Source organism: Neolamprologus multifasciatus, chromosome 20, assembly GCF_963576455.1.
Source record: "Neolamprologus multifasciatus chromosome 20, fNeoMul1.2, whole genome shotgun sequence".
Classification (NCBI taxonomy): Eukaryota; Metazoa; Chordata; class Actinopteri; order Cichliformes; family Cichlidae; genus Neolamprologus; species Neolamprologus multifasciatus.
This window is the reverse complement of record NC_140458.1, coordinates 25,753,623-25,772,028: the sequence shown is the minus strand read 5'-3', so window position 1 is coordinate 25,772,028 and position 18,406 is coordinate 25,753,623. Positions and strand designations below refer to the sequence as shown.

The window sequence follows — 18,406 nt, the reverse complement described above, 5'->3', positions numbered from 1 at the left end:
GTGCTGAAATGGCAAACTAAATAACTATTAGTTTTATAGAACGGGCAAGAGAAGGGGAGGAGAATAAGAGAAAATAAGACAGCACTTCCCTAACAGTAGCTGTGTGTGTGAGAGGGAGAGGGAGGGAGAGAGAGAGAGGGAGAGAGAGAGGGAAAAGCAGAGGGAAGGGAGAGCAGAAGAGCTTAGAGAGGGGATCTGCATTGCAAGTAGCTCTGAGTGCAGCAAGCGGTGGCTGTTTTTTCTCAACCTGTTTTTGTTTTTCTGGAGAGGGGAACAAGAACAAGGAGAAGATCCGAGCAGAGGAGTGCAGTTTATAAAAGTCCAGGCTGTGTCCAAAGCTACAGGGAGGACGAGGGAGGAGAGAAGCCGGGAGGAACACAAGGCAGCAATGGATAACAGAGTCCAGTCTGACCCTGGGATGGCCTGGATTCACACACTGCTGCTGAACTCCATCCAGCACACACATTAGGCTGCTAACGCCACTGAGGTACAGTACTAAACATACACCAGCAATAGCTCTGAAATAACAAATTAAGTCATGAAATCAACACACACATTCCATCTTCTCTCTGATATCAGACGGCTGCCGTGAGTGGAAGTTGAGCTGCGCCGTTTGCCCGAGAGTGCAGGCTGTGCTTTGTGTGATACACTTGAGGAAAGTAGTGCTGTGCAGCTCGTCAGGTGCATTGCATAAATATGACAGCTTATAAACTCTCAGCTGGATACAGGAAGCATAGTCATGAGACGGGTTATCAGGTGTATTGTCTACCAGGTGTATTGTCTATCAACAAAAGGCGTCCATTTGAACACATTCTTTAAAGCCATGTGTGTGGTAGAATCAAGTTAATAGCTTAACCATTGTGCTGGCTTCCCTGCTTAGACAAAGTCTGCAGATAGTCAAGTTACCCAACTCAAATTGATGCATGTATCCTGCCAGTGAGATTATTAGCTTCTGCTTTAATGTATTCTCTTGGAAGAAGCTGCTTCTTGCATCTGTAATGTTTCCAGCTGCTCCCTAGGCAGTGTAGACTAAGGTGAGCCTTGAATGTGATGGTTACAGTGGAGCAGTGAGTTGTTGCAGAGTGGGGCAGGTAAGTGCATGTCTGGAATATGCTGGATGAAGGGTTGTTAAAAACTACACAGGGCTGAAACTTGGCACTTCAGCTCAAACACGCTGCTCAGTTCTCCTCCTCGTTAGATTTTAGCATAATACTCAAATCCACCTCTGTGTTTGTGGCTCCTGGCTAAGAGCTTGTTACTAACCCTTCCCTTTTCTGGCTCCGTGAGCTTCGAAACGTGTGAGTGCTTGTATTAATTAATGCCTTCATCTGCATATGTGACACGAAGGGCTTATTCAAAAGCCCCAAACTGGCCAAATTGCTGACGCCGCTTCATCAGTGAATAAAACAGTAATGCACCGATGACATTTAATAGCTGGAAGCTGCTGTGTTTCTCTCGCTCACCCACTGAGAGAGAACACTCTGACTTGTTCTGAATGTCTTTCTACTATCATCAGCAAAAGCCCAGGTGATGGCTGGCCCTCGTTCTGCTATCCTGATGACTAAGTGCGTTGTCATGTGAGTTGACTGCTGCCGACGATGATGGCGATGACGACGATGATGATGTGTATGGATAGTCTGGAGATTCATATTTTGACTGGAGCACAATTAGATAGTTGTGAGCGGTTTTGTGGATTATCTGATTTACTGCGGTGTGTTTGTCTCGAATGAGCCATCTGCACATCATACGGGCAAAAAGTGTAACTCAGGACCTTGGACTGTTTTACTACACTTTATTACAGGCTGGAGATCGCCTCTCTGATAATCTATCTATGTTTTTTCTCATTGGAGGGGAAGAAAGATGTTTGATGACTGACTTGTTTTTCTTTCTGACTACATCTTTTGGCCTCCCAGCAAATGACTGAAGTTCTGATTTCACTCTGCACGCCTGCTGATATCACAGATTTCTAACTCTGCTTGCCGCAGGAGCCCTGCCTTTCCCCAACACCTCCTCCCCCACACAACTGCATGTCTGCAGAGCACCTGCCCCATCACCTGCCACTCAGACACTGGCTGTCTGAGTGTGTGTTTGTGTGTGTGCATGTGCACATGTGTGTGTAGGTGTGTGCAAAGTTAAGGAAAGCAATCCTGGATGCCACACCTCGCGATCCTCCCACCTCACCTATCCCTGCTAACCTTGCATGCAACTGCTTCCCTGTTTACCTCATGGGATTTATAGATGTTCACAAACATTGTCATAAGTGCCTCTGCTCTGGTTTCCTCACTCACCTGTTTTCCTTAAAAACTAGGCTAAGATCACTAAGCAGCACTGACTGAGAGCAACCTGCCATTTAACCATGAGTGACACTGATATTTTAAACTTACTTGGTCATGTTCCTTTTTTTTTGGCTTGTGACCTAAATAGCAGCAGTGTTAACAGCCCATAATAGCAGCCTTTTGCTCCTGCTTGTATGCTTTCGAGTTTCTTTGTTTGTCTCCTGCCTCAGCTTAGCGGTCAATTTCAGAGGAATGAGTGTGCCGAGTCATCCGGGGAATGTGGAAAAGTGTCTCCTGCGTATCATCTGGGGGTAGGGCGCCTCTCAAGTTGGACGTGAACTTGTCTTCAAAACCTGTACTCTGAAACAGGCCACCTACTGAGTTAAAAGCCTCTGCACTCAGTTAATAATGATAAGCAAGGCAATGGCTTTGATTTGTATTTAGAAACGTTTTTTTCTGAGGCATGCAGGAGGCTCCAGCCTCGCTTTGAAAACGTAAACTTTTTACTTTTTAGGCAGCAGTCCATGGCTCTGTCAGAGGGCTTTTTGGCCCATATACAAAGGTTAAAAGCAACAGAATGTTGAAATCTAAACCCAGGGGCGATGTGTACAGAGCACTGCCCTGACTGCGTTGCTGCACACCTGTCTAAGACTGTAGCCCCAGGTTATTGACTTGGCCAGTGAGACGCAGCGTGTGTTCACATATGGGCTCGTGCACAATAATGCATTCTTGGGTTTGGAAGCAGTGCCCTTCATTAAAATGTTTTCTGCACATCTGTGCTCTTCAGGAAAAAAAAAACAACATAAACCAGGTGTTGCTTTCACATTCATCTGCAGCATGTCTTCTTTCCCAATTTAAAGGCCATTCAGCTCTCTTTCACACCCACTAATCCGCTCGATGCTGCTCGTATTCACAGTTTGGTTTTGAATAGTTTACAGCTTTAGCTCTCAGCTAAACACAAATCATTTCTGAATGGTCACCTCATCAGGCGTGCTTCCACTTTTGCCTGATCACATTTCAAAACAACTTATAGCTTGTCCGTGCCTGTCCGCATGATAAAAGCGAGGAGCATGGGTAGGGCTCGGTGCTGAGAGATACTGTAGTTAAAAGCGCAACAGAGAGCGTGTGTGCAAACACAGGAGCTGATGAATGCGAGAGATGCATCAGCAGTTTGGTGTAAAGTAGGTCAAACTCTCGAGAGCTCGTGGCAAAGGATCAGATTAGGAATCAAAGTGCTCTGATTGACAGTTGAAGAACTAACAAACTCTCCATCCTCCTGTTCAGCAGACTTGCATGTAAGCCATAAACTAAAATGAAACCAATGCAGTTGCATGAATGGCAGTCAGTTATTAGAACTCTTCTGGGCTAAAAAAACAACAAAAAAACCCCATTACAAAACAAAACACCCCAGAGTAATAAATTGAAAGGATGTGGTTTGTGATAGGGGAGAACATGCACACAAAGACCCAGTCAAATGGTTGTCAAACTCAGGAGCTTCTTGCTGTGAGGCAACCTCTGCACCACTTGAAAACGAAATGTAAACTTTTATCAACAAACCAAAACATTTGTCAGGAACTATTTCCAGCTGCGGAGTAATCCATATTAGATATTTGAGTATTTAGAGCAGCATATGTAGGACTGAGTTTAAACTATAGTGCTTTGCTTATGTTTGTAGTAATGAATAAAGACACCCAGGAGTATAAGAGTACTGTGTTTAAAATATTTTTTAGCATGGAGGAATATGTTTTATCAACCTCTGGATATATATGATTGGGGTTTCTTGCTAATATTTAAGGTACAGTGTAAAGTGTCCTGAACTTCTTCTGTGAATTGGTGCTCAAATTAGCTAAAGAGAAAAAAAAATAGGATACTAGCATTAGCTAGTAGGTAAGAGAGTCAGTTAAATCTAATATGTATGAATATCTAAAGGCATTTATCTAGTGGTTGGAGAAAAAGAAGATATTTGAAGACTTGATATGTATAATGGAACGTATTACTATAAAAACGACATGCTTGCTGTATTTTAACTAATCTGATTGGGTTTAACTTTTCATATCTCCGCATAACCTGCTAAAACAGCTCTCCTTTTTTTTCAAATCTCATTGCATTCTGATAACCATCCTCTGTCAGAAGGTGCTCATTATCAGATTTTCTGGATTTACTACCTGTTGGATCTTTGGCTCTCCATCTACATGGTAGCTTTTGCGACTCCTGACAAAGCACCATAATTAGATCAGGTTATTTCCATAAGTTTTGTCAATAGCTCCTTTGTGTCGCTGCTATCCTGGCTGCGTGTCTCTTGTGCATCAGCTTATCTGACTGCAGTTGTCATGGCGGATGAGTGGAGTGGGGGGCAGGAGAAAGGTTAAAGGTCCAAAAGTCTTGTCGTTTACGCGTGAGATGGTCGCCATTTTTCCAGGCTGTTAAATGAGGGTTCGCTGTTTGTTCATCTCTGCTAGCAGGAAGCCCTCTGGCCGAGACAAGGTTAGAGAGGGCCTCTCTACATGTTGTCGGTTTCAATTAAAGGCTGGGAGCCCCTCTCTCTCCCACACACACACAGACATTCAGGTGTACCTTTTGAGTTGTAGCTTTGTGCGATTATTAGCCGGGTTGTCAGCATGCATCTTCATAGTGTCCCAGTAGGTCATGGGTAAGTTGCCTGAGGCTTTAGGGGAGGATTAGGAGAACCCACACCATGTGTAAACATTTAGGTAACCCTCCCACTAACACCACCACTACCAACCTTCTCGGTAGCCTCCGGGGTACTCACCTGTCGCCGCTGGTGGAGGCTGGAAGAAGAAGTACGAATACCAAGAAACTAAACTGCCTGACCTAAAATTCACCCATCTGCTTTAAAACTGCTGACATGTCTGATCTGACAAAAGAAATGCAGATTAGCGCGTCAACCTGGACTACTTCTTTCACTAGAATTCAGCACAGCTTAATTTTGAAAGATTAAAATGAAACACCATGAATACCACCTGGTTTTCCACACACGTGTCTGTGTCGCACATTTGAAGCGGTGCACAAAATAAACCTGAACTGAGGCGAATTTCCATCAGTGCGGTTGAATTAAATTCACCTTAATTAAATGCATATTTTAAGAATCAGCCAGGAAAGTGCAACTGCACTATAGCTGCGTTATCAACTGTAAGCAATCAGAAAATACTAACAGATAAATAGCAAAACACTTTCTAATGATTTAAGCCGTCATAATCATCCATAAAATGCTGTTTTTAAAAGTATGGTGGCTGCACTGAAGCACAAGGTTCGATTGCAACATTAATAACAACTCCAAAGGCTGGGTTCATCATTTCAGAGGTTTCAAAGATATTTACTCATTTGCTAAACATGCCTACCTCTGTAATATTCTGTTAGATCTAAATTTTCTCGACAAGTTCCCAGCTGCCTTTAACTGTTTGTATGCCAACGCATCTTAATTTGCATCAAATTAGTCCTAGTTAGACATCGTTTTTGCACAGCAGCTTGTAGGATCTCATCAGAACTGCTCACGCTGTGAAATATGCTGTTGCAACAACAGAATACTGCATCAGACGCTTTATGCTTTCCATTTTGAAAGCTGTTTCACATCTGTCCCAGCGCTCAATGGAAATATTTCACAAAACAGAGAGTTGAGGAAGGTGCTTTTCCCTGACGCTGAATGATGTCACGTCTTGTCTCGGCAGACAGTGCTGTGCTCTTTAGCCTGCTGCTTGGCAATTAGTGGTCCGATGTGACCGAGCTGAACTGCGATCTCACACATACACGTGAGATGGTCGCACCACACTGCCAGGACACTCCACGTCTGTCTGACCAAACACACTGAGGACGGGCAGTCATGGAAAAAAGTGTGATTGTGTGTGTGTTATCTTTTCATTGTGCCTGGTTATTCATATTTCTGCCATAAGGCATCGTAACGCTGCAAGGAAGGAACCTTAAAACCTTAAATTATTGTATTTTATCATTGGCGCCTGTTATGGAGCGTTGTGTGGGTTGCAGCATCATAGCAAAGCAAAGTGTGCATTGGCCTGAAGGTTAGGAAAGTAAAGTGTTTATACTGGATCCTGATGATCAGGATTAGTTTATCTTAGTTTATCCATTCAGCCCGGCAGTGTTTTTGTTTTAAGCTCAGTTTAGTTTAAGCTGGATTCCACAGTGGCTTTAATCATTTATTGTTTAACATTTACTATATAAGCAAATGCACACTATTGTAATCTTTGCATTCTTGCAAATAACCATATAAACATGTTTTTTTATTGCTACTATGTCTGTGTCGTTTTTTTAAAAAGCCGCTTTTATCCCTAGACGTTGGTTGACAGAGAGTCACTAAATGACAAAGTATCTTTATCTCTATTTAATGTTTTTATGGTTAGTTTTGGTCTTTTTTGGTTATTATAAAATGGGGCGCATTTATGGGGGGAAGATTTAAAGCTGTTCAGAACATTTGATAGAAACATGAGAGTCTGTGAAAGCAGCAGACCCAAAGTCGTGTAGACACCAGTCCCACAAACACAAATGCACCAGATCATCACCGCGCTGGTGATGAAACGCTCGGTATTTTTACTTTGTTTCAGTTTGTTTGGTGAGTGCAGATCATCATTTCAGCTAGTTTCCATTTTTTGTTATTTTTAAAATGACTAGATTTTTAGTCTTACTCAACGTAGAGATTTTTGTTGGGGGGTGGGGGTGGGGGTGGGGTGCGCCTTTATCTGACATATTGAGATAACACATTTCCAAAGAGCTAAAATAATGTACATTTTTAAGTGTTATCTATTTTATCTTGACTAATCATCAACACACTTTATTTTTCCTAGTTTGTGATGTTAGACGACATTGTCTGTTTCCGGCCAGGGAAATGGCATCAGTGAAAACATTTTTTTTTTTTTTTTTTGAAGAGGCTAGATCTACTCTTATACTGTTTCTTAGTTTTATGATCCCTGAAAATAAAAATCCTTTAGTTTTTGTACTTTTGGAGACCACAAGCTCAGTCTTCCTGGGCTCAGATCAGCGTTACTTCTTTCAGGCTGCGATTAATGTGCGTTCAGCTCTCTAGTGAGTATTTACACACGCAAATGTGGAAAAGACTTAAAATAAATTACAGTGCCTGTGTTGATAGCTGGATTACTTTGGCTGTTTATTGTTGTCAGCGAGCCAGTTAGAAAAATCCAGTGGAGCTGCACCATGGCAGAAGGTAACTTTGGAATCCGAGTGGGAACTGGGAATGTACAGCGGTTGCTGTGTTTTAATAGATCAAAGGTCAATCACAGCGAGATAACGGCGGTAGTAAGTGCTGTGTGGGACGGGTTCATGTTGATGTTTGAATAATATCTTGATTCGTCACCAACAAGTTTGTGATAGATTTGCTTACGTGCTACCTTTATACACCCTAGCATTAGTAAAATAAACAGTGTAAACATGTACATCTTCACTGTCAAAAACCACAAACAGCTCCAGCAATGAATCCATTTGTTTTAAACTCCCAGCAGCAAACATCAGACAAACTTTAATTATGCGATTACACAGCGTTTTGGCTCTGTTGACGTGCTGAATCAGCAATAGATTTATGATCATATTCCTGCGCTTATCCCCATTAAAGGATTATTTTGAGACGTATCACAATTAAAAGTGCTCCTCGTTTAGCTGCTGGCATTAAATGCACGCCACAGCGCCACTCATTAACGTCTGTATGCAGACACGCTGTCTTAGAGCAGCCTAGTGAAATTACAGGGGGGGAAACACTGGCAGCAAAGTCCACAACAGTCACAAAATAACACCCTGCTGTGACAAGGGAAATTACACGTCTTTGGAATTGAAATTTTAATAGTGCATAGATATAATTGTATCAGGGCGAGGAATGCGCAGCACATGTAATCGGATGCTTTCATGTTTTGATAAAACACAGCGGTGGGATTTATTCTCAGTTCTTTAAATCTTTCTCTTGGTCAAATGAAAAGATGAAACTAATGCGCTGCGCAGATTTATGTTACATTTAACGTGCTGTTAAAGGCTTATGTGAACATTCATTCATTAGGATAGATTATTTTCCTTATTTGCTAGACAATGCACTATAAATGACAGCGGTAGAGAGGGTTTAGCTAATACTTGACATACACTACAGCAGGATTAGAGTATAACCAGCCAGTAATCACATGCCGATACCAGTAAGCTGGTGTCATTATGCAGCAGTGGTTGAGATGTGTTTATATGGCTCAGTGGCTGCACTATATGAGTGGATCAGTATAAGCAGTTCCCACACCCTCTCAGGTGTCCTGTGCTCAGGGCGGCCTGGCCCAGGTACACAGATAAAGGCTGCCTTTGTCTGCAGCGGGGAACAGGTAACCATTTGAGCCTGCCTACCGTGTGTGTGTGTGTGTGTGTGTGTGTGTGTGTGTGTGTGTGTGTGTAAGAAAGAAACAGAGAGATAGGATTGACTGGTCTGCCTACCTTTGCCACAAGAACAGGTGTGGCTTTTCAATGGCCTCATATTCACAGCATACACATCTGCGCTCAACAAAAAGGAAGGTAAACTGTGATTTCCAGTCCGTGATTCTCCAGGCAAACACGCAACATTGCAAACATACTCTCAGTGAAAGCATGAGTGTATGCTTTTATCCACTTAAGGGACACTAGGCGCATGCAAATTACAGGTACTCAGGTTAATGGGATACATTAATGTAAAATGTAAGCATCTCGTAAACATTTGCAGTGTGAGAATGATGATTAAGCTCTAAATTACAAAAAGAAATCCACAAATTAAAGGGTATAATTTCTGGCTACAGAGAGCCTGCACTGTGTGTGTGTGTGTGTGTGTGTGTGTGTGTGTGTGTGCTGTTGTGGAAAAATACCGATAGAAAAGTTAAAAATTAACATTCAGCCCTGTATTGTCATACAGTACACTTTTTTTGCGCTCTGTGAGTTTACAGGAGTTTAAAATAATAAACTGAAGCTGGATAGATTTAAAATTAAGCATGCAGGCTAACGTATTTTATCCTGCAGTGCTAACAAGTTATGCTGCAAGATATATATTTTTCATGAGCATTCAGTAGTTAGCTTTATTAAAAATGAACAAAAAAAAGAAGTGACTGAAAACAAATGTGGCACAAATGTGAGCGTGCATGTGTGGAAAACGGCATTAGTGCTTGCAAATCTGTTTGCTACATACAGTTTAACCAAGTGCTTCAGCCACAAGAACATATATTTTTTTTTAAAAACTTGACAAAGAAATGTACTTTTTGTTATTATTGCCAAGAAAACAGAAGAATCTGGTGTGCTGCCATCGACAGCAGTGTGATTATGCCAGAACCACATCCCTAGGTTCCTGCAAGGATGTGACTTGAATATAAAAACTATTTTTTTAATAATCCCTACCTCTATAGGATTACTTGCCCAGGAAGCAGTGTAAGCAGAGACAGAGCTCCACTGGTGTGTGTGTGTGTGTGTGTGTGTGTGTGTGTGTGTGTGTGTGTGTGTGTGTGTGTGTGTGTGTGTGTGTGTGTGTGTGTGTGTGTGTGTATAAAGAGCCTGTCAGGAGAGCTAACTTTATGACCCGCTGCTGTGTTTCAGCAGACACTCACTGTAAATAGTCAATCACTAAAGGTGCCTGCTGAAGACAGCGGCTGACAGGAAGTCAGAACAACAACCAGACTGACAGATGAGTGTAGAGCTCAGGTGAAAGGTGAGAGTGCTGACGATCTCTTCCTCCGTCTCTTCTTCTGTTGTGGTATTCTGTCTGGAGCTGCTGTGTGTGCACGTGTGTGTGGAGATGTTAAGTACAGGGGGTGAATGCTGTGTGGAGAAAAGTCCTTTAATTAGAGCAGGAAGACACTGCATCAGACTTAAATGTGCGTGCGTGTGTGTGTGTGTGTGCGCGCATGTCTGCACATGTCAGTTTCAGGGTCCTTTTTCATGGAGCTGTATATGTGCCTTTATCCTGCTGCACGAGTTGTAAAATGTGAAGAAAGGGTTTTAGAAGGTCGTTCTTGTGCCACCTCCACACGGTCGGCATCCATAAATGATCTAAATGGTTTCACAAACTTCCAGAATTTGGACTGCTGCTTATTAGAACTGAAAACACTGAAACACTCGATCGATTGTTAGGAATCCTCTGGTGACACTAAGCTAGGCTGCAAACACTGAGCCGCGTCCGACCATGTTCGATTGCAAGATAAGTGGTTTGCTGCTGTAGTCGTTCTGTCCAGCAAGGTGGTTGGAGGAATTATGTTTGCTCCATGTTTTTCAGATGTTACTGCAGAATTAAATGCTATTTTTTAGGCAGTTCTAAATCCTGAATGTAGATTGTCTAAATCCTTTTTTTTATCCAGTCCCTTATGAGCCACTGTTTACCAAAGCTATTAACAAAGTTCCAGTCTGCAGCTCATTTGCATTTGAATAAGAAAATAAGAATGTGTGATCTTCCCTCTCTTCTTTTTTAGCCCTCATGTGCCCGTTCAGCGATGCTCCCCGGGTATGGGTTCTCACCTTTGCCTGACTTCCAGCCTCACCTTCATGCCATTCGCTGCCCAGGAGAAACCCCCAGCATGTGGATCCCGGGCGGCTCGGCAGAGTCCCAGAGTCTGAGTGAATCCACCGAGGACAGACGCCTCATCCACATGTGTCACCACAACCACGTTGCTGTGTGCCAGCAGGAAACGCTGGCTTTTTTTGAGCTACAGCCAACAGCGACTCACAAATTAAATGGTTTTGGCTCCTCGAGGCCGGCCATTATACCACACGCACAGTGCACAACACACTCGCATCTGAATGGTTGCAGACAGACGCTAAACGAACAGAATGACACACGCAGCAGAGGCCGCAGGACAGACGGCGAGCGTGGAACAAATCTGAATTCGAACTCTCCCACACTCACCGCAGGTGACGGCGAGCTTGAATGCCAAAATGGCAGCAGGACTCGTTCACAAACGGAAACTGAAAAGCCACGAACGGTCACGACAGTATGTCGTCCTCTCCACGCTGCTCTTAGCCTCCCTCTATCGTTCCCTCTGTCCTCTCTGTACACAAACAGAGACTCCTTGGAATCTCAGCTACCGTCGTCACCAGAATGTCCTGGCATTCAGGGCCCAGACTCCTACCAGCCTCAGAGGAGAACGTCACAGGGTTCCCTGAAAGAGAAATCCATCCGTGAGTGTAAACCTTGTTTGATTTGGCAAATTAGGCTCTAAAGCTCCTTAACATTCTTTCTTCTCATCTAATAAAGTAATTTTCTCATGCGCAGGGAGAAAGATGCAGGTTTATTCCCCAGACAGTCCGAGTGATGAATCGCTCAGCAGCCCAGTCCTGGAAGCAGACTACATCTTTCCTGGACCTTTTGCATCTTTCTTAGAGGAAGACCTCAGCGGAATATCTTCACTAGAGACCATTTCAAGTCCCTCATCCACAGACGGTGCTACGGATCTCTCAAACACCAGTCACGATGATATTTTTAATCTACCCGAAGAACCGTTGCAGATAATAGAGGACTCGATGCCATGTGTAGGAGAGGTGAGTGGCAGCATGGACACATCGATCGCCGCAGGCGGAGGGAGCTCTTTGTCACGCACCCGCCAAGGCGACCAGGAACGGCGGCGCTTCTCAGCTTCAGAGATAATATCGAGGCTTCAGCTATCGCAAAGGAAGAACTCCTTCACCTTGAAGCTGGGGAAGTCGCTCTCTGCTCGGGTAGCCTCCAGGGACAGACAGAGCTCCAGCAACCTCAACCCCAACACCGACTGTGAGTAGACAACAGTGATGGATCAATCAAGAGTTTTCCAAAGCAGCCCAACGGATTATAACAAATCAGTGAGACAAATTAAAGATGACTTAATAAGATGACTATCACAGCATGCTGTTTGGGGCAGTTTATTCATTTACTTCTTCCAAAAGTTTCAATCTTAAATGCCTATTAGAAATTTAGCATTTCTGAGCAGAGGCAAGAGTGACCACAAGCTGTAATGACTGCAGGATTCAGCCACATTAAAAGTTCTGCTGTGCTTTAAACTCGAGGGGTGAATGTTAGTGAAACAAAGCCTAACCACTCAGGCAACAATCATAAAATCATCATCTCTAATCACTTTGCTATTGCTGCCAAGCACCAAGCACAGGCTGACTGTAGAGTGTACAAACTGACAGTGATAAATAGCTTTTCCTATGTTCTCAGAAAAGAAGCCTCAGGTTAATCCTTAGTGTAAAAAGTCATGAAAAAGAAAGTACAACAGTTCTTTGTCTCCTTTATTGCATGCGGTCTATCGGAGTAGGTCTCAGAAGGTCATGTCATAAATCACAAGATTACTTTATTCTCCATAAATCTCACATCCACCATCTGCATTTCATTCTCCTAAGGTAAGTCAAACTCAAAGCAGCGGAGCTCAGGAGGCTCCAGTGACAGCGCTCCCCAGAGTCCCGTGGGACCGGCTCCTTTCTTTCCCAGCGGTGACAATGGGATGCCTTTGCAACGCTGGAGCACCAAGCTCGGGTAAATAGTAGCAAAAATAGTGCTACTTAAAATCTGTAAAGAATAAATCAAACATAGTTTCATTTCTCATCGTTTCACAGAATGCGTAAGAAATCCATAGAGGAGGACCTGAACACACATCCATCTGTTCCTAGTTCAAATCGACTGTCACGGTTTTTACCCAGCTGTAAGTTCGCTTCACTTACTGTTTTTGTTTTTTCCAAAACTGTAAGATATTCCAATCTTTACAAAGTCTTACCTGTGCTTTCCTGGAACAAACTTGCTCTTTTTGCAGCGATTCTGTACCAGGAATACAGCGACGTCGCCATCAATAGAGAGATCCAGAGGCAGCAGGGGAAGGAGCTGGGCACAGAGGAGGAGGGGCTCAGGGAGGAGGGCTCTGATGGGATCCCGTCTCCATCAAATCTGTCCCCATCCAGCTCCTTTCGCTCATCGCGAGGCTCTGCTTTTGCACTGTGGCAGGATATACCTGATGTTCGAAGCAGCGGGCAGCTCGACAACTTCAGCAACGAAGAAAGGAAATTACAGGAGGTGAGTAAAATATTACGTTTCCGTCTCATTTCATCTCTGTTTCACTCTTACCGCTCTTTATAAAGCTGAATTGCTGCTTTTATCTAAACTCAGGCAAAGTTTGAGCTGGTGACGTCCGAGGCGTCGTACATTCGCAGCCTGACAATCGCAGTGGACCACTTCATGCTATCACCGGAGCTCGCAGACTGCCTCGGGGCTCAGGAAAAGCAGTGGCTCTTCTCCAAGCTGCCCGAAGTCAAAGATGTCAGTGAGAGGTGAAGTAACACGCAGCTGACGTCCTTCTGTTACCCTGAGGTTGGTGTGTGCTAACATCTCCAGTATCACATCTCCTTCTCTGAGTCTCTCCTCGCTTGTTGCCTGTAGATTTCTTCAGGATCTGGAGCACAGGCTGGAAGAAGACATTCTCCGTTTTGATGTGTGCGACATCGTCCTGGACCACTGCCCATCTCTGCGAAGGGTTTATTTACCCTATGTCACCAACCAGGCTTACCAGGAGCAGACATACCAGCGTTTGCTGTGAGTGTAGAAACACATCAGCCCGGGAGACGTGAGCACACATCTGCACATGTGCTTGACCGCAGTGCATAAAGTCTGATTGTTGTGTGGCTGTCTGAGAGTGCTCTGGTGTATTTGCACGCCTGCATGACTTAACTTGCAGATGATTCATCTCGATTAAGAGCATGTTTTCTCAAGCTGAATTGGATGCTGGAATTTTGATTCACTTTCTCTGAAAGTCATTAAAACATTTCTCGCCCTGTCCTCTCAGGCACGAAAACCCTCGTTTCCCCGGCATCCTGGCTCGCTTGGAGGAGGACCCCATCTGCCAAAGACTTCCTCTGACCTCTTTCCTAATCCTCCCGTTTCAGAGGATCACGCGGCTTAAAATGCTAGTGGAGGTACATGCTTAAACATTCACTGCAGAATTCCAGTTGAAACCCAATCATACGGAACTGCATACGGGATAATATTTTTTTTTTCCCCTGCGACATCACCGCACAAAAGTATTGTTTACTCCCTGGAACATCTTCAAAACCATCTTTACTTTTCAGAATATCTTAAAGAGGACAACACCGGGTTCCCGAGATGAGGACACCGCCACCAAAGCTTTCAATGAGCTAAAAAAGGTGGTGATTATCATCTGTAATAGCCAGTTGGATGAGTACCAGTAGTGAGACATGACAGTAATCACCGTGTTGGTATTTGTCTTCTTAGATCATCAAAGAATGTAACTCCAGTGTGCAGTCGATGAAAAGGATGGAGGAACTCATCCATCTCAACAAGAAAATCCACTTTGAGGGCAAGGTGAGGGAAGCGTTTGAAGGTTCCTCTTATTATCACATTTTTGTATTTTTTTTGTTCATTAAAGCGGAGCCTGCTTCCTTTCTTTGTAGATCTTTCCTCTTATTTCCCAGTCACGTTGGCTGGTAAAGCACGGCGAACTCCTGGAAGTAGACACTCAGACAATGAGCATCTCCGGATCAAAGCTCAAGTTACCCACCAAGCCAGTGTACCTCCACCTGTTCAATGACTGCCTGCTGCTGTCCAGGAGGAAGGAGTGAGTTACATTCAGTGTGCACAAAAAGAAAAGCTGAAATATTGCTCTAATGATGCATAACATGAAAAGTGCCAAAGGTGTGGCCAGAAATATTCATCCATTTTCAGTAAACTGTGAGCGGCACACTGGCGAGGACCCCAGTTTGGGTCATTTCCACCGGTCTGTCTCAGACAGTAGAAGTCTGTGTTGACAGTCTAACCCTGGGCCACGAATTCACGTTGCAGAGCCCCATAAATGTCAGGGTGGGGGGAGTCTAGGTTGTGCTCCCGCCGCTTTGATTATTGAGATCTGGGGACTCTATGACCGAAAGCTGCTGTTTGGTCTCTTGATCTCATCAAGACTGATCACCCTCAGCATGAAAGTCGTCCCACTTTCACATCAAGTTCAAGGTCCCGTGTCAAAATGAAACAAAGGCAGAGGGTCATAATAGGACTTCCGCAGAGCATTAAAAAGTGGTAAAAGTGCCAGAAGCGGCTCAGATATGCATGAGAAGATGATCTTAAAGGTGGTATCCACCTAGTTTAAAGGTGTTGTTTCAGTTTGACAATTTGGTGTTTTTCCCAGACCTTTAACCCCACAGTGAGGTGATCAGGTGACTCTGTTATGCTGTAGGCAGCATTTTGCTGCCATAATATTGGTTCAATTGTCCCTTTACAAGGAAGGATCCCTGCAAATCATTTCAAAGTTGTACTGAACGCTCTTTATTGAGGAGTGGTGGAGTTTTTCCAATATTACAGGCTACACCTGCACCAAATAGGAAAAGATTGCTGCTTTGTTCCTTCTGTAGAGTACCAAAACCAAGTAGAATGGGTAGGTGGTGCTAGTGGTTCAACAACTTACTGAGCTGTAGTTTTATCTATGAATTTGTTTATACTGCTTGCTATTGATCATTATACTAAAATGACCCATTGTCCTTTGCAGTACATGGAAGTTTATGGTGTTTGTACACGCTAAAATTGGAGAGTTGAAAGTGAAGGATCTCAGTCAGAAGCTGCAGGGCATCTCAGGCTTCATCTTCCACCTACAGCTGTGTGAAGGCCAGCAGCTCAAACATCAGATTCTGCTCAAATCCCACACCGAGTGAGTGTCATCTCTTTGTCAAAAGGTTCAGTCACAGCTGGACAAGTTAAGTTGTTTAACCGCTCCTGTCGGCTTTGTGTTTGCCAAGGAGCGGGAAGCAGAGATGGATCACCGCCATGTTTCCGTCTGACCCGCTCGTAGACATCGAGCAAGCCAATGAAAATGATGGTCAGTGGAGATCTATCAGTGCAGAAAGATTTAAGGCAACACTATTCACCTCCTCATTCATGTTCTCGCTTCGTGCCTTTTCCTATTAGATATATCGCAAGTTCAGTGCATCAAAAGCTACCAGGCTCAAGAGCACGATGAGTTAACACTGGAAAAAGCTGACATTCTTCACGCCAAGACAATTACAAGTGATGGTAAGAATCGGGCAGAGTCTGGGGTTTTTTTTGTTTTTTTTTAACCACTCCAGCCTGAACCTAAATGAACAGAACTTGGATGCATTAAACACGCAGCTGTTTATTTGATGTCTAAGGGCTGCTGTGTTTCAACAGGCTGGGTGGAAGGCATCAGGCTGTCAGACGGGGAGCGGGGCTGGTTCCCCAAATGCTACGTGGAGGAAATCACAAGTCGCAGCGCGCGCCTCCGCAACCTCAGAGAAAATATCCGCATCAAATGTGTCACACAGAAACTGAAGGGAGAGCACTAACTCTTTTTAACGTGCAACTTGTCATGTGTTAAAGTTGCATTTTGAAGCTTGTGGATGATTGTTTTCTTTTTTAGATGGACGTGGGACCTCCGTAAAGTATGCAGGTGCTAAAACAACCCAACGTGTTTTGATTGTTATCCCCGTGGTTGACATTAGCAGTTTCCTTTGGCACACTAGCTCCAGAAAGAGAGTGCAAAGCTTCTAATGCTCATTTTCCATTTGTAGTTTAGATTTTTCACACGTAAGACTGTAAACTACACAGGGGGATTACTTTATGCATGATTGGGTACCATTTTTACAGGCTGGAAAGAATGAAGAATGTGGTTTAAATATGTGCACGTTTATCACCAGAGGTAGTAAATGTAAGCATCACTAAGCAAGTCTGTCACTGTTTTACTGTCATGGCTCATGTGGGGCACAATCTTACTTTGGGCTGTCTCCTGGCCTCTGTGGGGTGCTGCAGGTTCACTCTTCTAATAATTAGAAATGTGCTTGATGCGGGTGCTGCTTCTGAGATGCCTCAGGACACACCACAGGCAGTTTTTTTTCACATTCATATCTTCACGTGATATACGATTTTTTACCTGTGCAACAGCGCATTATTTCCATCTACACCCTAAAGTGATAAGAATTTGTTAAAATACGCTTACCTCTTTACTAGAGGATGACACCTTTTTATATGGACATGATCTGCAGTACCAGTGCTGTGATGAAGTGCTTTCAGGACGGTGTTTTAGAAACGAAACAAGTCGTAGGGTTTAATATCGGTTACACTGTATCCACATATGTAGCCAAACCCTGATATATTGTGTGTATTCCTCTGTGCCATAGACTTCCACTTTTGTTCAGAATCCACTGGTGACATCTCTAATTTGTCAGTTGCATCATGAGATGAAACATCTACTCCTGTTTTAGTAACATCTGCATGAAGTCAAAGCCGCAGCGAGCAGCTGTTGACCTATAAAACCAGGAACTGAAAAACCTACCAGTTTCACCTTGTCGGGCATTTACATTAACCATCCATGTGGTAAATGTGAATGTTTAGCGTTACATGTAATCATTTTAAAAAACTTTGTTGACCCAAATTAGCAATATAATTGATTATACCATTATACTAGAAATACTGAAAAAATACTGCTTGCATGCACTAAGCACTAACTTGCGTATAGGTCTCCATCCTTCAAATTATTTTGTGTAAAAATTCACAAGTGACCAATAGCACAGTGTGACTGAGCTGAAAGCTGTTGTTAATGAACCACTTTAATTAAGATTCCAGTGTAAAGTCATCCAGCGGCACATGAAATGTTTGTAACCCAGCTTATTTCTGTATCTCACTTCTTAGTTTTAATTTAAACTGTTGCAGTTGCAGTATGTGTATTTATAGTTACTCCTCTAGCTGGTTCCTCTCTAAGGAGATTCTGATGTAAATTTGTTTTCCGATAAAATGGGTTTGTGTATAAAGAGCAAAACGTTATGACTGTAATTTATATGAACTAAGATTTGACAAATACTATTGTATAAATATGACATTTGGAGTCAGTTTAATTCCCAACGCCACAGTAATTACAAGCGCTGTCAGACACTGGACGTTTTCTGGATTTCTGCGCATTACTGTAAATGTTTTGCCTCTGAAATAAACAGATCCTTACAATATGTTGTTTGGAATTAAAAAAATTTAAATAGTTTATTTTGAAAAGGTAAAACAAAGCTACATACAAGTATTTACAGTTTATTCACCCCTAAGTTTAAGCTATTTTTGAGACTCTACAGTTTCTACATCTAACATTTCTTCAGCTCTGATCTGCTCTTAAACTGGGTCAAGGACCAGTTTACCCCCCAACATG

At 43.3% G+C, this 18,406-nt stretch overlaps 1 protein-coding gene across 1 annotated transcript in view; it reads left to right on the top strand.

Moving 5' to 3' along the window:
* Positions 1-18,213, top strand: part of arhgef19 (Rho guanine nucleotide exchange factor (GEF) 19) — an 18,609-nt gene extending 396 nt beyond the window's left edge. Inside the window, exons 1-16 of the mRNA XM_085145690.1 lie at positions 1-487; positions 10,709-11,414; positions 11,509-12,003; positions 12,612-12,744; positions 12,825-12,910; positions 13,019-13,275; positions 13,369-13,529; positions 13,639-13,791; positions 14,042-14,171; positions 14,325-14,399; positions 14,488-14,577; positions 14,667-14,830; positions 15,752-15,910; positions 15,999-16,078; positions 16,168-16,272; positions 16,408-18,213. The exon at positions 1-487 is cut by the window's left edge and continues 396 nt beyond it. Coding sequence (XP_085001816.1) covers positions 10,730-11,414; positions 11,509-12,003; positions 12,612-12,744; positions 12,825-12,910; positions 13,019-13,275; positions 13,369-13,529; positions 13,639-13,791; positions 14,042-14,171; positions 14,325-14,399; positions 14,488-14,577; positions 14,667-14,830; positions 15,752-15,910; positions 15,999-16,078; positions 16,168-16,272; positions 16,408-16,562 — 2,928 coding nt within the window. The 5' untranslated portion in view covers positions 1-487; positions 10,709-10,729 and the 3' untranslated portion in view covers positions 16,563-18,213. The remainder of the gene's footprint in view (positions 488-10,708; positions 11,415-11,508; positions 12,004-12,611; positions 12,745-12,824; positions 12,911-13,018; positions 13,276-13,368; positions 13,530-13,638; positions 13,792-14,041; positions 14,172-14,324; positions 14,400-14,487; positions 14,578-14,666; positions 14,831-15,751; positions 15,911-15,998; positions 16,079-16,167; positions 16,273-16,407) is intronic.
* The last annotated feature ends 193 nt before the right edge of the window (positions 18,214-18,406 follow it).